This window comes from Dermochelys coriacea, chromosome 5 (assembly GCF_009764565.3).
Source record: "Dermochelys coriacea isolate rDerCor1 chromosome 5, rDerCor1.pri.v4, whole genome shotgun sequence".
NCBI lineage: Eukaryota > Metazoa > Chordata > Testudines > Dermochelyidae > Dermochelys > Dermochelys coriacea.
This window is the reverse complement of record NC_050072.1, coordinates 63,356,522-63,380,905: the sequence shown is the minus strand read 5'-3', so window position 1 is coordinate 63,380,905 and position 24,384 is coordinate 63,356,522. Positions and strand designations below refer to the sequence as shown.

The window sequence follows — 24,384 nt, the reverse complement described above, 5'->3', positions numbered from 1 at the left end:
CCCGCCCCTTCCACCCTTGGCCCCACTCCTTCTGAAGACCCAGAGCCAGGCCCCCATAGCAGTAACTCTTGTTACTTTCACCCCTGACTATACTGCTATATTCCTAAACAAACAATAAGAGTATAGCAGCAGGAAACCCTGACTAGGATAGCAATCATAATTGTGAAATGCTCAGTTAGATCAGAGAGGCTACAAAGGCACAATAATTATGGGAGATTTCAACTATCCTCTTATTGAGTAGGTATGTGTCATGTTAGGGAGGGATGCAGAGAAAAAATTTCTAGACACCATAAATGACTGCTTCTTGGAGAAGCTTGTATTGGAACCCACAAGGCGAGAAGTAATTCTAGATGTAGTCTTAAGTGGAGCACTGGATCTGGTTTAAGAGGTGAATATAGCTGAATTGCTCTGTAATAGCGACCATAATGTAATTAAATTTAACACTCTTGCAAGGGGGAAAATGCGAAAGAAACCCACCACAGCAGCATTTAACTTCATAAAGGGAACTATACAAAAATGAGAAAGCTAGATAAATGGCAATTAAAAGAAACAGTCACAAGGGTGAAATGCCTGAAAATGGCATGGAGACTATTTAAAAACACTGTAATAGGAGCTCAAACTAAACGTATGCCCCAAATAAAAAAAAAAGAAGAGAGAACCAAAAAATGCCACCAACATAGCAAAAGAGGCAGTTAGAGGCAAAACGGCATCCTTTAGAAATTGGAAATCAAATCCTAATGAGGAAAATAGAAAGGAGCATAAACTCTGGTAAGTTAAGTGCAAAAATACAATATGGCAGGGCAAGACAGACTTTCAAGAACCTAACAGCATTTTTTTTTTTTTAAGTAGACCAGAAGCAAGAAGCCTGCAAAGCACTCACTGGGGCATCTGGACAATTGAGGTGCTAAAGGAGCACTCAAAGAAGACAAGGTTGTTGCTGAGAAGCTAAATGAATTCTTTGCATTGGTCTTCACTGTAGAGGATGTGTGGAAGATCCCAACACCAAAGCCATTCTTTTTAGGTGACAAATCTGAGGAACTGTCCCAGATTGGAGTGTCAATGGAGAAGTTTTTTGGAACAAACTGATAATTTAAACAGTAATAAGTCACCAGGATCAGATGGTACTCACCCAAGAGAGCTGAGGGAACTCAAATATGAAACTGCAGAATTACTAACTATGGAAGGAATATTATCACTGAAATCAGCCTCTGTACCAGATGACTGGGTGTAGTAACATAATCTCGATTTTTTTAAAAAGGCTCCAGAGGCAACCCTGGCAATTACAGGCCTGTCAGCCTAACCTCAGTACCAGACAAATTGTTTGAAACTATAGTAAAAAACAGACTTATCAGACACACAGATAAACATGGTATATTGGGGAAGAGTCAAAATGGCTTTTGGAAAGGAAAACCATGTCTTACAATCTATTAGAATTCTTTGAAGGAGTCAACAAGTATGAGGACAAGGATGATCCAGTTGATACAGCGTATTTGGACTTTCATAAAGCCTTTGACAAGGGCCCTCACCAAAGGCTCTTAAGCAAATTAGGCAGTCCTGGGATAAGAGCGAAGGTCCTCATGGATCAGCAACTGCTTAAAAGATAGGAAACAAAGTACAGCAAAAATGGTCAGTTTTCACAATAGAGTGAGGAAATTAGTGGGGTTCTCGGATCTGTAATGAGACCAGTTGTGTTCAACATATTCATAAATGATCTGGAAAGGAGGTGGCAAAATCTGCAGATTATATGAAATTATTCAAGATATTAAATCCAAAATTGACTGCAAAGAGTTACAAAGAGATCTCACAAAACTGTGTGACTGGACAAAACAGTGGCAGATGAAATTCAATGTCGGTAAGTGCAAAGTAATGCATATTGAAAAACGTAGTCCCAATTACACATACAAAATGATGGGGTCTAAATTAGCTGAATACCGCAGCTCTGGTCACCCCATCTCAAAATGGGTGTATTAGAACTAGAAATGGTGCAGAGAAAGGCAATGAAAATTATTAGGCATATAGAACAGCTTCCGCATAGGAGAGATTAAAAAGACTGGGACTGTTCATCTTAGAAAAGAAACGACTAAGGATATGATAGAGGTCTATAAAAGCATGAATAGTGTGGAGAAAGTGAATAGGGAAGTGCTATTTACCCCTTCACATAACACAAGAACTTAATCCAATTAAATTAATAGCCAGCAGGCTTTAAACAAACAGAAGAAAGTACTTCTCCCGTAACACAGTCACCCTGTGGAATTCATTGTCAAGAGATGCTGTGAAGGCCTAAAGTATAACTGGATTCAAAATAGAATTAGATAAATTCACAGAGGATTGGTCCACCAATGGCTATTAATGAGGGACACAACCCCATGTTCATGGTGCCCCTAAACCGCCTTCTGCCACAAGCTGGGGATGGATCACTGATATTTGCCCTGTTCTGTTTATCCCGTTGGAATTATCTGGCACTGGCCACTGTCAGAAGGCAGGATACCGGACTAGATGGACCATTGGTCGACCCAGTATGGCTGTTCTTATTTCTATAAAGTAGAAGGAAGAGATGGATTTCAAAACAGGGTAGGAAAGTCTTTAATATTTTCTGATGAATTACTTCTGCTCTGGAACACATTCCCTCTTGTCCAACAGTACCACATTTAGATTCCATTTAGGTCATAGAATCTTGGAATCATAGAATATCAGGGTTGGAAGGGACCTCAGGTGGTCATCTAGTCCAACCCTCTGCTCAAAGCAAGACAAATCTCCAACTAAATCATTCCACCCAGAGCTATATCAAGCCTGATCTTAAAAACCTTAAAGGAAGGAGATTCCACCACCTCCCTAGGTTAATGCATTCCAGTGCTTCACCACCCTCCTAGTGAAAAAGTTTTTCCTTATATCCAACCTAAACCTCCCCACTGCAACTTGAGACCATTACTCCTTGTTCTGTCATCTGCTACCACCGAGAACAGTCTAGATCCATCCTCTTTGGAATGAATTAATATTGATACACATAATCAAACTAGAAATTTTGCTCATTTCTACAGCACTTGTTGCCAGGGCAACTAGACATTTCCAGTGTAGAGATTAAAACAAAAATAAAAACACAAGAGAAACAAGATAAATGCATATTGCATTATGCCCTGAACATTGCTCGACTTAGGCTCTCCAAGGGGAGAGAATTGCAAAGATCAGAGGGGTTAACTGAGAAATCTTGTTTATTACTATTCTAGTTTAAAAAACCATGTACATCATTAATTTACATAGTTTTAACAAAACAGAGAAAACATTCATACCCCAAAGAAATTACATTCTAATTAAGGCAAACATAAGGCAAGACAAAGGGCAATAGTTCTGAGGAGGAAGGGTGTGGAGATTATTTGTAATGAGAAGAAGGGAGAAGCAACTAAGCTAAGAAAAATTGATGGAATGGTAAAGAATGATGGGTACGGGTCAACTTTACAGAATGACCTGTATCACTTAAGAAAGTGGGCTCTTTAGAACAAAACATTAATTTTAACACAGTCAAATGGAAAGTCATATATCTAAAAACAAAGAATGTGGGTCACACAAGATGTATCCTGAAATGCAGTGACAATGAGAAAGACTGAAACGTCATTGAAGGAAACCACTTGATCATGAGTTCCTAGTAGCTAAGAGGGCTAATGTAATCCTTGAATGTATAAGCAGGTGAATATCAAGCAGAAACAGGGATGTTGAATTACCTCTACCTCTGGCCTTAGCGAGACCAATACTGGAATACTGTGTCCAGTTCTGGTGTACAAACTGCAAATAGAATGTTGAAAAACTGCAAAGGGTTCAGAAAAGTGCTACAACAATGATCTGTGGTCTGGAAAATATGTCTAATGGTCAGATACTTAAGCTATTCAAGCTATTTAGTTTATCCAAGAAAACATTAAAAGGTGACTTGATCATAGTCATAGAATCATAGAATATCAGGGTTGGAAGGGACCTCAGGAGGTCATCCAGTCCAACCTCCTACTCAAAGCAGGACCAATCCCCAACTAAATCATCCCAGCCAGGGCTTTGTCAAGCCTGACCTTAAAAACGTCTAAGGAAGGAGATTCCACCACCTCCCTAGGTAACACATTCCAATGTTTCACCACCCTCCTAGTGAAAAAGTTTTTCCTAATATTCAACCTAAACCTCCCCCACTGCAACTTGAGACCATTACTCCTTGTTCTGTCATCTGCTACCACCGAGAACAGTCTAGATCCATCCTCTTTGGAACCCCCTTTCAGGTAGCTGAAAGCAGCTATCAAATCCCCCCCTCATTCTTCTCTTCCGCAGACTAAACAATCCCAGTTCCCTCAGCCTCTCCTCATAAGTCATGTGTTCCAGTCCCCTAATCATTTTTGTTGCCCTCCGCTGGACTCTTTCCAATTTTTCCACAACCTTTTTGCAGTGTGGGGCCCAAAACTGGACACAGTACTTCAGATGAGGCCTCACCAATGTCGAATAGAGGGGAATGATCATGTCCCTTGATCTGCTGGCAATGCCCCTACTTATACATCCCAAAATGCCATTGGCCTTCTTGGCAACGAGGGCACACTGTTGACTCATATCCAGCTTCTCGTCCACTGTAACCCCTAGGTCCTTTTCTGCAGAACTGCTGCCTAGCCATTCGGTCCCTAGTCTGTAGCGATGCATAGGATTCTTCCGTCCTAAATGCAGGACTCTGCACTTGTCCTTGTTGAACCTCATCAGATTTCTTTTGGCCCAATCCTCTAATTTTTCTAGTGCCCTCTGTATCCTATCCCTACCCTCCAGCGTATATACCTCTCCTCCCAGTTTAGTTCATCTTCAAACTTGCTGAGGGTGCAATCCACACCATCCTCCAGATCATTTATGAAGATAATGAACAAAAGTGGCCCGAGGACCGACCCTTGGGGCACTCCACTTGATACCGGCTGCCAACTAGACATGGAGCCATTGATTACAACCCATTGAGCCTGACAATCTAGCCAACTTTCTATCCACCTTATAGTCCATTCATTCAGCCCATACTTCTTTAACTTGCTGGCAAGGATACTGTGGGAGACAGTGTCAAAAGCTTTGCTAAAGTCAAGGAACAACATGTCCACTGCTTTCCCCTCATCCACAGAGCCAGTTATCTCGTCATAGAAGGCAATTAGATTAGTCAGGCATGACTTGCCCTTGGTGAATCTATGCTGACTGATCACTTTCCTCCCCTCTAAGTGCTTCAGAATGGATTCCTTGAGGACCTACTCCATGATTTTTCTAGGGACTGAGGTGAGGCTGACTGGCCTGTAGTTCCCAGGATCCTCCTTCTTCCTTTTTTTAAAAGATGGGCACTACATTAGCCTTTTTCCAGTCGTCCAGGATTTCCCCCGATCGCCATGAGTTTTCAAAGATAATGGTCAATGGCTCTGCAATCACATCCGCCAACTCCTTTAGCACTCTCGGATGCAGCGCATACGGCCCCATGGATTTGTGCTCGTTCAGCTTTTCTAAATAGTCCCGAACCACTTCTTTCTCCACAGATGGCTGGTTACCTCCTCCCCATGCTGTGCTGCCCAGTGCAGCAGTCTGGGAGATAACCTTGTTCGTGAAGACAGAGGCAAAAAAATCATTGAGTACATTAGCTTTTTCCACATCCTCTGTCACTAGGTTGCCTCCCTCATTCAGTAAGGGGCCCACACTTTCCTTGACTTTCTTCTTGTTGCTAACATACCTGAGGAAACCCTTCTTGTTACTCTTGACATCTCTTGCTAGCTGCAACTCCAGGTGTGATTTGGCCTTCCTGATTTCACTCCTGCATGCCCGAGCAATATTTTTATACTCTTCCCTGGTCATTTGTCCAATCTTCCACTTCTTGTAAGCTTCTTTTTTGTGTTTAAGATCAGCAAGGATTTCACTGTTAAGCCAAGCTGGTTGCCTGCCATGTTTGCTAATCTTTCTACACATCGGGATGGTTTCTCCCTGTAACCTCAATAAGGATTCTTTAAAATATAGTCAACTCTCCTGGACTCCTTTCCCCCTCATGTTATTCTCCCAGGGGATCCTGCCCATCAGTTCCCGAGGGAATCAAAGTCTGCTTTTCTGAAGTCCAGGGTCTGTATTCTGCATGTACCTACATGGGGAAGAAATATCTGATAGTAGGACTCTCTAATTTAGCAGATAAAGGCAGAATAAGATTTGAGAGCTGAAGCTAGACAAATTCAGACTACAAATAAGGCACAAATCCATAACAGTGAGGGCAAATAACCATTGGCATCACTTACCTAGGGATATGGAGGATTAGGGTTACCATACGTCCAGGTTTTCCTAGACATGACCTCTTTTTTGGTGGTGGGCTCCAGCCACCCAGCTCTGAAGGCAGCACCTAAGGGTGGCACGTTATGGTATTGCCATTCTTACTTCTGTGCTATTGCTGGCAGTGGCGTTGCCTTCAGAGCTGGGTGGCTGGACAATGATGGCCGCTGCCAGCAGTAGCGCATAAGTAAGGGTGGCATGGTATCGTATTGCCATAGTATTTGCTTCGGATTGGGGGGCTGTCTGTAAGCAAGGACTGGCCTGTCTCCCAAGATCTGTGAGAGTGAGGGGTCGTCCTTCAGGATAGGTTGTAGATCCTTGATGATGCGTTGGAGAGGTTTTAGTTGGGGGCTGAAGGTGATGGCTAGTGGCGTTCTGTCATTTTCTTTGTTGGGCCTGTCCTGTAGTAGGTGACTTCTGGGTACTCTTCTGGCTCTGTCAATCTGTTTCTTCACTTCAGCAGGTGGGTATTGTAGTTGTAGGAATGCATGATAGAGATCTTGTAGGTGTTTGTCTCTGTCTGAGGGGTTGGAGCAAATGCGGTTATATCGTAGCGCTTGGCTGTAGACAATAGATCGAGTGGTATGTTCTGGATGAAAGCTAGAGGCATGTAGGTAGGAATAGCGGTCAGTAGGTTTCCGATATAGGGTGGTGTTTATGTGACCATTGCTTATTAGCACCGTAGTGTCCAGGAAGTGGATCTCTTGTGTGGACTGGTCCAGGCTGAGGTTGATGGTGGGATGGAAATTGTTGAAATCATGGTGGAATTCCTCAAGGGCTTCTTTTCCATGGGTCCAGATGATGAAGATGTCATCATGAAGGACGACCCCTCACTCTCACAGATCTTGGGAGACAGGCCAGTCCTTGCTTACAGACAGCCCCCCAATCTGAAGCAAACACTCACCAGCAACCACACACCACACAACAGAACCACTAACCCAGGAACCTATCCTTGCAACAGAGCCCATTGCCAACTCTGTCCACATATCTATTCAGGGGATACCATCATAGGGCCTAATCACATCAGCCACACTATCAGAGGCTCGTTCACCTGCGCATCTACCAATGTGATATATGCCATCATGTGCCAGCAATGCCCCTCTGCCATGTACATTGGCCAAACTGGACAGTCTCTACGTAAAAGAATGAATGGACACAAATCAGACGTCAAGAATTATAACATTCAAAAACCAGTTGGAGAACACTTCAATCTCTCTAGTCACTCGATTACAGACCTAAGAGTGGCTATCCTTCAACAAAAAAGCTTCAAAAACAGACTCCAATGAGAGACTGCTGAATTGGAATTAATTTGCAAACTGGATACAATTAACTTAGGCTTGAATAGAGACTGGGAATGGGTGAGTCATTACACAAAGTAAAACTATTTCCCCAAATGCATCCGATGAAGTGAGCTGTAGCTCACGAAAGCTTATGCTCTAATAAATTTGTTAGTCTCTAAGGTGCCACAAGTACTGCTTTTCCTTTTAAAATAGTCTCTGTTCCTCTTTTGTTAGATGGTCAGCTGGAGAAAAACTGCAATTCTTCCAGTCATATGCTCAGGCCAAGGAGAATTTCAGCCTCGCCACACAAAAAACAGGTTTCTGTGAACTGGAGGGGCAAAACTGAGCAGAGACTGAAGAAATTACTTCTAAAAAGTATAAAATTTAAGTCCAAGTTTTGATGCATTAAAAATAGTGTGTGATTCTTCATTGCAAAGATAAATAGATTAATTAATGACCTCCATATCTGATGCCTTGATGTGAAAGTAAACTATTTAAAAAACACTCATACTGGACATTTTTTTTAAATAAACTCCTGTGTCTAGACAGTATGCCAAAGAGATTATTTCAGAAAGATCATCACCATACTTGTCTAATAAGTGAGAGCACACATTTTTAGAACTTAAAATTTTAAGAAATTGCAGCCATTCTTGTCTACCTTTTGGTTATATCCTGAGAAGTTCCTATTCGGAGGAGGAGTATGAAGTTCATGGTCTTGTTTATCCCTTTTTAGCAGTGAATTATCTTGACATTCCGGACTCATGGAGAGGTGGCTGTCTGCAGGGTGCTTGGGTAAGTGCCTTCCAACCTTTAAAACAAAAACACAGGCACAACTGTAAAAACAGGAATTTTAAACACAGACAGAAGAAAAACCTGCCAAATTCTGACAAATCTTTTTTGGCAGCAGCTAAGCTGACAAAACTAAAAAATGATGACTATTTAATGTGATTAAATCAACCAAACAACATGTAACTAATAGCGCAGGTAACTTGATATGAATGTATCCAACTCCACATTTTAACTTTAATTAGCTGAGCAGAACATATTAAAAATATAAGGGAGAGTGTGCTTATTCCAACAGTGGACATCAAGAAATAATAAACTTTCACATCTAATCTGATAGCATTTGTTTACATTTTCTAGGAGAGTTACAGTCAGTTACATATTTACAGCTACAAAAGAAGTCTGGAAAATATCCATCTATAATGCCAGTCCATGTTAAAGCCACATCCGTCATATTTAACTGATTTTCTTTACAGACCTCTTGAAAAAGAATATGCCGTATTCTATTCTGCCTACATCCACATTTCAGCCATCAGCATATACTGAGCTAAATTTAGCCCAATAGCTAATCACCTTATAAAAATCATGTAATTGTGTTATCTATTGTTGTGGTTAATTCATATGTAATTAATATGTGATTAATAGATTTAAGTTATAGGTATAGGTATAAGTAGGAAAGTATTGTAGGGGTATAAGGTTGCCTAAGTATTTATGAGTGATGAATGTATATTAGGTATATAAGCAAAGTAACAGTGTAATACAAGACCTGCAGACTGAGACTGGTAAGAGTTTAGCTTAGCCACATTAGGTCTTAGGCCTTAAGAAGGGTTGACATAAGGAGCTTACCCAGGAGTAACCCTGTACCACTAGACATTCAAGATTAGTGTAAAACATGCTAATAGATGATGTTTGGGAAAATATGCCATAATGCACCTGTCAATACCACAAGATACCTGATTGTAACATTCTGCAACAACCACAGATCACCATGGCGACTTGATGATGTAAATGCTAATGAAAATAAGAGGAACTAAGAGAATAGTGTATGAAAAGTGGGTCACTCCAGATTTCATGGGATGTAGCAGTCCCAATAAGGGAAAAAGGATTGGGACCATCATGCATATGCATACAGGTTACAGGCATGAGTGTAACACAGCATAAAAGGGGTTCCCCAGCATGAACAGGGAGAAAGAATACATCAGGAAATCCTCCACGGACGACCACCTATCGAGAGAGCCACCCGTCTTTACGGTACCCTTGTGGATGTCAGTATGAAAACACAGATGCTGGACGTCTTATAGTGTTGCTCCACCTTGTCTACGTATCTATAACTCTGGCACTGAATATCTATGTAGTAAGGTTTTTAATAAAGAGAAGACTGATAACTTGTGAATGCCGTTGTGGTCACTGCTATCATTCCTTGTGTGTTCCTAGAGACTCCACACCTAATGACATTTCTAATGGTGGTTCTTGCCCTGCTAATTCTAATACTATAGCCCTTAGGGAGTGCAAATCTTTGGCACAGGTTACTATGGTTTAAGATACCATTGGTAATATCAATCCATCAATAATATAAATGCTACAGCCCTCTACATATTCTCTTTGACTTCAGTGGAAATTACACGTTTACTCCAGAAACTTAATTTGTTTTATAAAGTCTAAGAAATTTTTCTTGCTGTTCTAAACATTATGATTTGTCAACAGCATAAGCACAAAGGAATGCTTACAGTTCTTTCAATGCTTTAATTGATCAGTAAAAAAGTTGAGTTATAAATCCTCTACAAAAATTTACAATATTCCATTCAATTTCCGTCTCAACTTCTCCTATTCCTTTTCTTCCATGAAGTTTTGGGGATTTACACCAGTTAAATCAAGATCAGATTTTGACACGTAATCTTTATTTTTACTAGTTGAGATACCTCCAGTTCTTTGCCAGGAATTTTTCAGATTGTTTATATTTATTTAATTTTACAAAAAAGATTGCTTTAGGCAAACCAAGTACTAAACCAAGAACCATGGCAGTTAACTTATAAATCTTATACATTAATGTAAGGATCTGAATTCTATGAGTAGCATGGGCAGAATTCAGGAAGGTATAACAACAGCAAAAAAACCTCCTACCAATCTGACAGAATTGTATTGCTGCAGACACATAAGAGACCAATTTTTTTAAAAGGGTCTCTTCTTGTGCATGGAAATATAACTCATTTAACTCAGGGGGGAGTTAGTAACCATCTACCTAAGTGGTGCAGGTGGCATGCACAAAACAGGAAAACCCTTTAGAGGTTTGGTCTACTAGAATATACACTTAGATAGCATTCAAGTTTTAATATGTCTGGGATCTGATGTTAATTACTGCAAACTCAAAGGATGGTTAGCAACTTGTTGCTGTACTGTTTTAAGTCACGAGCCTCCAGCATTGAATAGGGATTGTTATTTATTAATAACATACAGTTTAGAATAAAATAATAATCTTGCTTATTAGGTTGTTTTGAAATTCTTTCAATACTCTGTTGTTATTATTATTTGTATTGCAGTAGTACATAGAAGCCGAGGGCCCCATTGTGCTACTCACTGTACAAACATGCAACAGAGAGACACTCCCTGCCTCAAAGAGCTTAAAATATAAAGACAAGACACAACATGTGGATACAACAGACAGACACAGGGAGACTAAAACTCAGTCCATTTGGGAGGTTTTTTTATTCATTTCCCTTTAAGGATGTGTTTGCTATTTAGGACTGTTGTTGATTAACATTAAAAGTTAAATATTCAGACTGGATCATGGGTTTAATTAAAAACCCACTCCCTGTGAAGTGTAGAGTTCTCAACTCGTATTGAATTCAGTGGGATTTAAAACCACTGAGGGACATTGAGCACATTGCACGAATCAGTCTTGAAGTGGACAGCAATAGCTTAGATTAGCAATAAACAAAAGCTGAACAAGAGTTCCAGCTACAAGCACCAAAATTTACCTCAATGTGTTTTATTTTAGAGGAAAGAATTAAGTCAAATTATATTAGGTTATATTAAAGAATGGTTATTTTACAAAAGTTATACTTTCAAATTTCCAGCATGTTATTTTATATTAATATAATGTTTCTGCAGAAACAAAAGTACATTTTCATAGAAAGACAGTGATGGCAAGTCTCGTGAGATGTTTTAGAAGACATATATTCAAATAGAGCCTTTTTTAATCTAGACAAGATGGTAAATCGGTTTCCTATCAGCAGAGGTGAAAGTAAGCCGGTACATCCCGGTACGGCATACCGGCAAGAGCCGGTGCACCTTACTGGGACAGCCCAGCTTCCCCAGGGGGCAATTTAAAGGGTCTGGGGCTCCCAGGAGTGGCTCCAGAGCCTCTGCTGCTGGAGCCCTGGGGTAGTAGCAGCAGGGCTCCAGCAGCTATTTAAAGGGCCCGGGGCTCCCCTGCTTCTACCACCCCAGCCCTTTAAATAGCTGCTGGAGCCTCGCCGCCGCTATTGCAGGGCTCCGGGGGCTATTCAAATGAACGGGGCAGCAGAGACAGCTGGAGCCCTGGCTCTTTAAATAGCCCCTGGAGCCCCTGCTACCCCAGGGCTCTGGGGCTATTTAAAGGGCCTGCAGCTCTCCTGCTTCTACCGCCCCAGTCCTTTAAATAGCCGCTGGAGCCCCACCACTTCCCCAGGGCTCCGGCAGCTAATTAAAGGACTGGGGCAATAGAAACAGGGGAGCCCCGGGTTGCTGCTGCTACTCCAGTGGGGGAGGGGGGAAGGAGGAGGAGAAGGAGATACAGGGCACTTACCTTATAGGGTGGGCGGGGGCTAACTCTGACCCCCTCAACCCCATCCCTTCCACTGTAGGCCCCCCCCCTTCGGGGCCCAGAACTGGCCCCAGCATACCGGTAAGTCACTCGACTTACTTTCATCCCTGCCCATCAGTGAAGATTTAATGTCAAATAGTGCTGGTTGTTTACAGTTGTAAATTATTAATTTGAAATAGTATCGCAATTTTGAGTCTTGTCAGATAATCCTATCTGTGTACCTCAAAGAATATTAGAACCTGTTCATCTGATGGAATTATAGTACGTTCTATTGAATAATTAGTTGATATTAATGTGAAACCTTAGTTTTTACATTCAGTCACTAAGGAGCAGAAGCAACTACTTGTTATTGTACTGCAGTACAACCCTTTAAAAAACAATTCCTATTAATTTGAGACTATTTTTGGCTCACCTTAAAGACAGTAAAATCTAGTGAGAAATATCCTCTGGATTTGAAATATAATAGATAATATTTGAACTTCTAGAGCAGGGGTGGGCAAACTTTTTGGCCTGAGGGCCACATATGGGTATGAAAATTGTATGGCAGGCCATGAATGCTCATGAAATTGGGAGCTGGATTGCGGGAGGGCTTCGGCTGGGGATGCGAGCATTTAGGTGTACATATGGCATCTTTTCAAGCCAAGAGATATAACTGAAGGTGGCACCACAAATGACCCATCGCCCCGTTGCCTCTATTACTGCATGCGCGCACACACCCACACCCACACAAACATATTGGATTCAAATTCACACACACACACACACACACACACACACAAAAGGAAAAGTTAAGCCACCCACAGGCCGACACTGTCCCATTACAATAACTACCATACAACACAGACGTCATACAGCAACATTAACTCTGCCTCCCCCAGCCTTCCCCTCTTTACATCTATTTAACAAACTACCTCTCCTAATGCAATTAGTTGTGAATTTTTGGTGAAGTAATGTGGCATACTGAGAGGAGATAGTTTGGCCCAGGGGCTGCTGGAAGACTGGCAACCCAAGGGGGGGGAAGGGTTAAGATTATAATGTTTGTTCTGCTGTATATGATAGCTATTGTAATAGTAAGGCCTGAGGGTGAGGGAGAAAAGGGTATGTACTGTTGGGTGGCTTTACCTTAACATTGATATAATTTATATAAAAAATACAAAATCTGAAATTTCATACTGAAAGCCTTTCTACACACCACTTTAACCCCAATTTGGAAGACAACCCCCAACTATGGAGTTGTTATCAGGGTACCGCCATTGTTTCTGTTCAGAGATAAAAAACTAATAACCCCTATTCACAGAGCTATGCTGACAACAAGGAAGTACAGAAGCCAAACATTAAATTGGTTTATGCCCAAAACAAAGTGTTACTGGCCTAATCCTATATTCCTATGGCCTTCCTTGGGAGATTTGCCTAAGATAACAATGCAGGATTTAGGGAAAACATACAAGTCCAATATAAATAATAAAAATAATATAAAATATGAAAAGGAAATAATTATTTTCCAGCACCTAGAAAGAATATACAAACATAACACAGGAAAAAATTTAAAAGAATAAAATATTACTTAGCAGTGTCCTTTTAACAATGCTAAATATTAAAAAAGTAACCTACATATCAATAATAAAGATGTGAAAACTTTAAAAAACAAAACCCATAGGCATTCAAACTAATCTTAGATTTTATTTTAAAATTATGTTATAGCAGAAAACATGTATATGAGTTTGAATTTATAATATAAACTTCCTAATCTTTTTCTTGCATTTTTCTGTCCCAGTGAAATTTCAGAATTACTACTCTTAGCCAACATGTATATGTTATATAAACATACACACCATGTTAATTGGTATTATGTGCATGGAAATAATATTGTATACATTATATTAAATGTGAATGCTAGGTAGTTATACTAACTGACTGGTAACATGTTCTTCCCATAACTCTATTCACTCATGCCAAGTATTCCACAACACTGCAAAGTTGAAGTCAGCTACAGAAATGGAAAATAGGAAACCTGTCAAAAGCAAGATATGTTCGTTCTCTGTCCTGATACAAGTTGGATAACTGGTTGGAATGGGCAACTGGTTTGGAATGTAATATCCAAAACAGAGATAAAGAAAGGTATGCCATTGGACCAGAAAAATAAAATAAAAAGCTTTTGGTAAATTTTAGTCTTGAGTGATACAGACCGTGCTCTCTAACCTGAAAGTAAGTCTATATGTATGAATTCTCATATATGTAGTCTCAGATGCGTATCTCAGGAGCACACCTTCTGTGTAAAGTGAACCGAATGCTCTAAGAACTGCTTTGCAGAATTGTAACATATTAACTCTTTCTTTTCTGTATTGTACTGCTTTGTTTTCAGATAATAAATTTGGCTAAGCTTGGTTAGTTGGTGCAATAAACGAAGGGGTTGAGGCTAACTCCCTTTTATGGACAACCAGCTAGCCAGTTAGCAATAAAGTCCCTCTTGATGGATGTTCTCTTCTTGCTTTACCTGTAGAGGGTTAAAAAATTTCCTCGATAAAGGAAAGGGAGTGGACACCTGACCAAAAGAGCTAATAGGAAGGCTAGAACTTTTTAAAATGGGGAAAAAAACTTTCCCTTTCCCTCTGGTGTTTTTCTCTGGGAAAGAGGGGAACAGGGAGCAGTTATACTGTAAGAAGCTTTAAGCCAGGTATGATCATAGATCATCAGATCATACCTAGAACTACTTATTTGGAACTCCCAAATGTGTAAATAGATTAGGAATGGTTAGAAAGACACAATTAGGTTATTTCTTATTGGCTTGTGGACTCCTCTGTGCTAACCCCAGATGCTTTTGTTTGCTTGCTTGTAACCTTTAAGCTGAACCCTCAAGAAAGCTATTTTGGGTGCTTAATTTTTAAAATCTAGCAAAAACCTAAGTTCCAGTTGTATTTTCTTTCTTTTTGTTTTTAATAAAATTTATCTTTTTTAAGAACAAGATTGGATTTTTTGTGTCCTAAGTGGGTTTGGGCATATGTTGTTTAATTAGCTCAGGGCAAAAACTAATTTCCTTTGTTTTCTTTCTCAGCGCTTCCCCTGGGGAGGGGCGGGTGGTGAAAGGGTTTGAGAGTACCCCAATGGAGGGAATTCCCAAGTGCACCTTCCTGGGTCCCAAAGGGTTTGCATTTGGGTGGTGGCAGCATCTACCCATCCGAGGTCAGAGAAAAGCTGTAACATTGGGAGTTTAATACAAGCCTGGGGTGGCAAGTATTAATTTTTTTAGTCCTTGTGGGCTCCCACCTTCTGCACTCAAAATGCCAGAGTGGGGAAAACAGCCTTGATAGTTGGTCTCTGAAATATTCTCAATAATGAACTGTAAGTGTAATCAAGCAATTGACCATACGTTTAGCTATTTTACTGCACGGTAACAAAAGTACTATATCAGTGGTGGGCAACCTGCAGCCCGCGGACCACATGAGGCCCATCAGGGTAATCTGATTGAAGGCCATGAGACATTTTGCTGACATTGACCGTCCTCAGGCATGCCCCCCCCCCGCAGCTCCCAGTGACTGCGGTTCTCGAACAAAGGATAATTCTTTAATTGCCTATACGCTAATGCTAGGAACACAAGAAGAAATCTATGGCTAGCAAAGTTAAGGACAATAAGGACTGTTTTTAAGTATACTAGGAACAAAAAGAATCCAACAATGGTATTGGTTCATTACTAGCTTGAAATGGTAGAATTATCAGCAATAATGTAAAAAAAATGCAGAATTGTTCAATTAATATTTCTGGTTTCAGAGTAGCAGCCGTGTTAGTCTGTATTTGCAAAAAAGAAAAGGAGTACTTGTGGCACCTTAGAGACTAACAAATTTATTTGAGCATAAGCTTTCGTGACCTACAGCTCACTTCATCGAATGCATCCGATGAAGTGAGCTGTAGCTCACAAAAGCTTATGCTCAAATAAATTTGTTAGTCTCTAAGGTGCCACAAGTACTACTTTTCTTTTTTATTAATATTTTGGTTCTGTATTTGGGGGGCAAACAGATAATGTAGTTATATCATATGACGATGATGACAGTACTACTCTTTCCATTCCAATATCAACTCAGCTAAACAGCAGCTACTAAACTAGGACATTTTTAAAATCAGCAGGGCTATATAATTGGCATCCAGAAGCTTTAAAGGAGCAGGCTAAGGACCTTGTTGATTTTCAATAAACCTTGGAACACTGGGGAAGTTCCAGAAGACTGAAATAAAGCTAATGCTGTGGCAATATTTAAAAAGGATAAACAGGATGACTCACATAATTATAGGACTGTCAATCTGACACTAATCCCAGGCAAGGTAATGAAGCAGCTGATATGGGACTCAATAAATTAATGCTAATCAACAAGGGTTTATGCAAAAGAGATCCTATTAAACTAACTTGATTTTTTAAAAGGAGATTATAAATTTGGTTGATACAAGTAATTGTGTTGATGTAATATACGTGGACTTCTAAAAGGCATTTGATTCAGTACTGCATGACATGTTGATTAAAAATCTAGAACAATACAAAATTCATATGGCATATATTAAACAGATAAAAACTGTTTAAAGAAATGTTATTTACCTGTACAGTGACTGGAGTTCTCTGAGATGTGTGGTCCCTATCTGTATTCCACAGTGAGTGCACATATATTCCACACAACTGAGACTGGATGATTCTTTCTAGCAGCGTCCATTGGCCCATGCCTGCACTCTGCTTCGCCTCAGACTCTGAATGAAAGCTGTAAGGGGTGGGGTGGACTGGCCACCTCTCCAGTTCCTTCTCTGCTGCAAATTGGATGTTATAATCCAAAGCAGAGGGGAACGAGGGTGAGTAGTGGAATACAGATAGAAACCACACATCTCAAAGAACTCCAGTCACTGTACAGGTAAGTAACATTTCTTTCTTCTTCAAGTGTTAGTCTCTGGGTTTGCCTACACTCCAGCTGGGAGCAAACCTATAAGCCTGGGTTAGACAGACTTGTACTAGCAGATATCGAACTAGCTTACTAGCAGTAGCAGTGTGAACATCACAGCGCTGGTGGAGGCTCAAACTAACTACCCAAGTTCAGATCATAGACTGAGCCTCCACCGGTGCCATAACATCCAGACCGCTATTTGCAGAGCTCAAACTGAAGCCTGCTTGCACAAGTCGGTCTAACTAGGGCTAGGAGGCTCACTTTCAGCTACAGAGTGGTCATACCTAGGTGTAGTCCACTGTGGTTGACTGATAAGCAGGAAGGGATTCAAGGATCTCTGTAGTATTGATGGCTGCAGGACTGCTGACCCCAATGATGCATTAATTGTAGAGGCTTGCACCAGGGCACAGCATCTCGAAAAGGTATGAATAGAGCTCCATGTGGCTGTTTTACATACGTTAACAAGTGGTACCTCCTGAAGCAGCGCTACCGAGGCTGCCTGTGCTCTGGTGGAGTGGCCCCTACCCTTTGTGGCATAGGTGCGTTGGATAACTGATAACATAGCAAGACACAGCCTGAAATCCACTTTGACGGTGTCTGAGAATAGATCACTTGCCCTTTCATCCAGTCAGCCAGAGAATTGAATAGCCACAGTGACTTCCTAAACAGTTTCATTCTCTGAAGGTAAATGCTAATATCCAGCAATTGTCCAGGAAATGAAGTCTTTTATCCTCATCAATGGTATGAGGCTTTGGAAAAATAGAATTATGTGTATTGTCTGATTTTGGTGACAGTCCACATTACTCTGAGAATGAATTTAGCGTGTAGTCTCAAACAACCCTTATCAATACGAGATAAGGTGGATTGACCATAAGGGCTCCCAGTTCACCTATCCTTCTGGCTGATGTAATGGCCAACAGATAGATGAGACAGCAAACATGTAGCTAACGGTTCAAATGGTGGGTTAGTTAACACTGAAAGGACCAGGTTGCGATCCCATGTCAGAGCAGGTTTAATCACTGGAGAGAAGGTTCTGATGAGACTTTCCAGAAATCATATAGTCACTAGATGAGTGAACAGGAAGTAATCGTCAACTGGAGGGTGGCAGATACGAACTGCTGCTAAAAATGTACCTGCAGAGAGCTAAGGGACAGACCAGAGGTTTTCAAGGCTAGGACGTAATCTAAGATAGCAGGGATGTCAAATTCATCTGGCGACATCTAATGACATTGTCCTCAAATAGAGTACCTCTGCCACTTAGCTTCTCGTGGATTCTTTCCTGCAGTTATTAAGATTAGCTTGAACATCTACTGAACATTTTCATTCTAGGTTTGATGCCCATCCAAACAGCAAGATGTGAGGTAGGGTAACTCTGGATTAGGACACCTGATTCTGCTCGTCTTGCATCAGGAAGTCTGTGAAAGACTGGATGCTGATAGGTGGACAGGTGACAGATGAAAAAGGATGGGGGACCAAAACTGTCTTGGCCACTTGGGAGCAATGAGGATGATCACTGCCTCTTTCTGCTGGATTTTCCTGTGAACTTGAGGTAAAAGCAGGATTGGGGAGGGGGGGGAGATAGGCATATTCAAGCTCCCCACCTACGGGATTAGAAGGGCATCTCCCTGGGAGTCCTGACTATGTGCCCCTAAGGAGTGGTACATTTTACACTTCCTATTGTCTAGTAATGCAAAGAGGTCCAAAGATGGCAATTCTCCATTGTCCAAATATGTCTGTCACTCCTGAGTCATGAATCTCCCACTCATGTGCTACTGAGAAGTGTCTGCTGAGGCAGTTGACTTAGAGTATTGTGTACACCGGGAGAGCTACTGCTGATGCATTCATCAGATTACTGTACCAGCTCCATAGATGAACCACCTCTGTGTGAAGGAGGGTATATCTTGCACCCCTTGCTTGTTCATGTAGAACATTGCTGTTATGTTGTCAGACATTACCTGAATATCACTCTATATCATATCCCTCAGTCCTCATCCTCAAAAGAAACCTGCACAAGACCTTCAAAAGACAAGCCTGGGAAAAGACAGTTACCTTTTTCCGTAACTGGTGTTCTTCGAGATGTGTTGCTCACGTCCATTCCATATTAGGTGTGTGTGCGCTCACCACATGCACCGGTGCTGGAAGTTTTTCCCCTCAGTGGTAGTTGTAGGGAACTAGCTCTGGCACCCCCTGGAGCTGCGCGCACATGCCACAGTATAAGGGGCACTGCCGGCTTCCCCCACCCTCAGTTCCTTCTTGCTGGAAACTCAGACCATGGAGAAGGAGGACGGGTCATGGAATGAACATGACCAACACATCTTGAAGAACACCAGTTATGGAAAAAGGTAACTTTCTTTTCTTCAAGTGCTTGTTGATGTCCATTCCATTATAGGTGACTCCGAAGCAGTGCCAGCAGAGGTGAGAAGGAGTTCACGGACGTGTAGGTTGCAACACAGCTCTGCCGAACCCAGGGTCGTCTCTGGCCTGCTGAGTGATGGCATAGTGAGTGTGAACATGTGAAATGAAGACCATGTTGCGGCTCTGCAAATGTCCTGAATGCACCAGGAAGGCCACCGAGGACACCTGAGCTCTGGTTGAGTGGGCCCTCACCATTGGCGGTGGTGGGACTTGTGCCAGCTTGTAACAGGTCCAGATGCAGGAGATGATCCTCTGTGTGGACCCCACAAGGCCCTTCATCCTGTCTGCTGTCATGATGAAGAGCTGTTCAACCTGTGCTAGGGCTTGGTACGCTCCAGGTAAAAAACTCCAGGGCATGTCTGACATCCAGGAGGTGCAGTTTCCTTTCATCACTAGTGGTGTGTGGCTTGGGACAAAACACCGGGAGGAAGATGTCCTGATTAACATGGAAGGAAGACACCACCTTCAGCAGAAAGACCAGATGTGGTCGCAGTTGAACTTTGTCCTTGTAGAACACCATACAAGAACACCAGCTCTGATGTCAGGGCTTTAAGCTCCAACACCCGTCTTGTGGATGTTATGGCCACAAGGAAAGTGACCTTCCATGACAGGTGGGAGAGAAAGCAGGTTCAAAGGGCAGGCCTGTAAGCCTAGAAAGAACCAAGTTAAGGTCCCATTGTGGGACAGGGGCTCAGGCCGATGGGAAGGTCTCTCGAGGCCTCTCAGGAAGCGGACCAACATGTTGTCCAAGAACACCATCTGATCTTGGTGGAAAGCAGAGATAGCAGCAAGGTGTATTCTGATAGAAGAGTGGGCCAGCCCCTGGTTCTTAAAATGGAACAGGTAATCTAAGATAGATTACAAGGAGGAGCATGTTGGAGAGATGCTACGCTCTGAGTCCTAGTGGGAGAACCTCGTCCACTTGGCCAGGTAGGTTGCTCTAGCGGAAGGCTTTCTTCTTTCCAGTAGGATTTGCTGGACGTTGTTAGAGCAGGCCCACTCTTCTGAGTTCAGCCACACAGCTCAGGATGGGCTAGTCCGTTCGACTTGAGCTGGGGCCCTACTCCATGACTGGGGTGATGAGCCACCCAGCACTGGTCTTTGCTCTCCTCTGGTCCTCTCCTGTCCCTTATGAAAAGTGGGAGATCTTCCACTTGCAGTCCTCTTAGGCTTCTTGGCCGGAGCTGGGGAAGGGGAATCAGTGCCGGCTTGAAGATGGTGCCAACAGGGCGCTCCGCACTGATGCTATGGTGTTCGGGGCCAAGTCGGACCTCTGCTCCAGTGCCAGTGCCGATTTCATTAGGAGCACCCTGAGATGGAGGTCTCTCTCCTTTTTGTTCAGGGTTTGAAGGATTTATAGATTCTGCACTTGTCACTTATGTGTCCTTCGCTGAGACACCTCAAACAGCTACTGTGCGGGTTGCTGATGGGCATAGGCCACTTACAATCATTGCAGGGCTTAAAGCATAGGGCCCGGGGCATGCCCCAACCCTAGGCTGAGTCCCGTGTGGGACCAACTAAAACTAGCACGGCCTACAGAGAAGGCAACAAATAGGAAATAAAACATTTACCTTGCCACTAACAATTACCTATTAATGACAATATCTGATATTTATCCTGAACACCACTTGTTACTTACATCAGTAACATAAGGGCATTTACTTTATGTAAATCAGTTAATTTGATATAGTATTATATTCTCTCAAGTGCTTAAAAAAGAAAAGAACACTGAATTTTGTTCAAGTGTAGAAACACTTCCAGCACATAAAACTCATAAGACTAAGTTTGTCTATACTTATTTTAAAGATACAAGAAGAGACACACTAAGGCCTCTAAAAACTAGACTGCATCCTGCAGAAGATAGCAAACCACCATTTTATGCAGTGAGTGGACTGATCAATATCTATTCCAATAGCTCTATTTTGTGCCCATTATGGTAGTGTCTGCATTCTGTAAAGGCTTGAATTTGTTTCTTAGTGCAAACTAAGTACGGAGTTCTCCACTGAGATTTGTGTCTATTGTACATTTATTAAAGTGAACATGAATGCCATTGATCCCAGTAGGAAAGCTTGCAGGCATGACACATTCAGTGCCAAAGCAAGGGCTCCAATTAGTGAGTAGTTCCGGTCTGACCGAAAAGGTCTTAACCTTCCTCAGAGAATAATGAGCCAGGCAATGTCTGAAGCCTGAAAGTAAGCTTTAGAGAACAAAGAGGGAGCTGAGAATTGCTTTAAATGTGCTAAACTGACAAACACAGGTGACCGAACAGTGAACTGTACACTTAGCAATGAACAGTAAAATGTCTGGTATATTCAAGTGTCGTCTGGCATTTGTTTTCTCTTCTGTTACTTAAGGAATTAAGGAACAAAATTTGATAGGTCACATTATTTGGTAGAGTTATTTAAAATGAGAGATTTTGTGGAATACAGATATTGAAAACTTTGTCTCAATATCAATTTTTATAAGACAATATGTGGAGACTTCCCTGCACATCGTAAGTGAATCATAACAAAATGATGATAAAAAGTTCATTAGCAATAAAACTTAATAATAGCATTACTTAAGAAACAGTTCAAATTAAATATTACTAAAAATATTATCAAATAAAGGAGAAAACTTGTATATTACTCTTGCTGTCATGTCCATTCATTTCTAAATGAACAGCAATCCAATGTAGCTCATCCTTTATTAATAATAATTACTTACAATTAAATTAAATAGAATCAAAAAGGCAAAGTAATCATTTCAAAACTTCTTTATGAAAGAGAAGGAAAAAAGATACAGTACTTCTGGTTACTACGCATTAAAGTTTTGACAGCTAAAACGTTTTAGAAAGCAAAGATTAACTAACAAGATAATTAAAAATTAAATATGCTGAATTATATGAAGCAGACTTAAGTATATATAGTACCAAAACTATTAGCCAAAGATAAAGTATGTTGAGGGACATCATACACTACAATTTTATAAGTACAAAGCCAATGTAGAGAATGAATGAAAAAGTATCTGCCATGCACATTCTAATGCAGTGTCAAGGCTGTGTGAACATGAATTCTGAACAAAGACAACTTTTCCTGGGAAAACCTGGGAAAAGCTCACAATGCAACAAAGGGAACATCAAAAATAACTAGAACTTAGGAGACCTTCTGACCCCTCTGGCTAGTCAAGTGTGAAATTAGAATTGTACTCAGAACTGTCTGCTTATCAAATACTTGTTCACAAGCGAGGTTGCATGTTATGTGTATCATTTTTAAGTTCTAAAAAGAAGAACTATTAAAAAAAACTAACACACAGCCCTACACTAACAAAAAAAAAAAAAAAAGGCAATTTTAAATGTCATCCTTTCCCAAGTCTTAAAAAAAAGGGTGGGAAATTTTGATAAAGTGGCTGATCCTTTTGATATTAGACACTCAATATGTTTTGTATATATTGTTGTCCTTTTATTAGTAACATTAAACTTATAAAAAGAAAAGGAGTACTTGTGGCACCTTAGAGACTAACAAATTTATTAGAGCATAAGCTTTCGTGAGCTACAGCTCACTTCATCGGATGCATTAGCTCACGAAAGCTTATGCTCTAATAAATTTCTTAGTCTCTAAGGTGCCATAAGTACTCCTTTTCTTTTTGCGAATACAGACTAACACGGCTGCTACTCTGAAACCTGTCATTAAACTTATAAAAATACAATTATAGTTTTAAACAGGAGATACAATCATTTTTTTAAATTTTTGTCACAGCCAGACTTTATCAGCAATGATTTTATATTTTCTTCCAGGTCATTGATCAAAATATTAAATACTGCAGGGCCAAGAATAAATCCCTGTGGGACCCCACTGAAAACAGGCCTGCTCAGTGATGACTCCTCATTCACAGTTACATTTTGAGACCTGTCAATTTAACATTCCAGTTGTGCAGTTCATCCCACCAGGTTTCAGAAATATCAATTAAATTGAATTTATGCTCATAAACAAGCAATTCCAGTTCCTCTTGTTTGTTACCCAGGCTCCTTGCATTAGTGTATGTCCTTTGGTTTCTTGATTAATTTTGTTCTCAATATCTCGATTTTGTACTGAGTGCTCATATCGTCCCTCTTTCTACCCTTTTGCGATTAATTTAACCCCCTCCTAACTAATATAGCCTGTTTCCAAGGAGTTTGGTTCCCCTTCTATTGAAGTGGAGGATGTCCAACTTGTACAGCCCCCTCTCCCTGTAGAAGATGGACATGTTCCAGAAAACCAAAGCTCTCCACCCTATACCACTTACCTAGCCAGCAATTCACTTCCAGTGTTGGTGATAAGATGCATTTTAACTAGATTAAATAATATTAATCATTTGGATATTGAATTTTCTTTCTATAAACTAATCTATGCACATCTGTAGCACAGATAAAATCCAAAATGGGTGACCCATAACTATTTCACATTTGGGGACAATGTATACCTTCAAATCAGCGGCACTGCGATGGGTACCTGCATGGCCCCACAGTATGCCAACATTTTTATGGCTGACTTAGAACAACGCTTCCTCAGCTCTCGTCCCCTAATGCCCCTACTCTACTTGCGCTACATTGATGACATCTTCATCATCTGGACCCATGGAAAAGAAGCTCTTGAGGAATTCCACCATGATTTCAACAATTTCCATCCCACCATCAACCTCAGCCTGGACCAGTCCACACAAGAGATCCACTTCCTGGACACTACGGTGCTAATAAGCGATGGTCACATAAACACCACCCTGTATCGGAAACCTACTGACCGCTATTCCTACCTACATGCCTCTAGCTTTCATCCAGATCATACCACTCGATCTATTGTCTACAGCCAAGCGCTACGATATAACCGCATTTGCTCCAACCCCTCAGACAGAGACAAACACCTACAAGATCTCTATCATGCATTCC

At 41.1% G+C, this 24,384-nt stretch overlaps 1 protein-coding gene across 5 annotated transcripts in view; it reads right to left on the bottom strand.

Annotated features, from left to right (window-relative positions):
- LOC119855598 overlaps positions 1-24,384 on the bottom strand; it is a 155,242-nt gene that overhangs the window by 83,337 nt on the left and 47,521 nt on the right. For all 5 annotated transcript variants that reach the window (XM_043515340.1, XM_038401937.2, XM_043515343.1 and 2 more), the window contains one exon: positions 8,227-8,376. In XM_043515340.1, coding sequence (XP_043371275.1) covers positions 8,227-8,279 — 53 coding nt within the window. In that variant the 5' untranslated portion in view covers positions 8,280-8,376. The remainder of the gene's footprint in view (positions 1-8,226; positions 8,377-24,384) is intronic.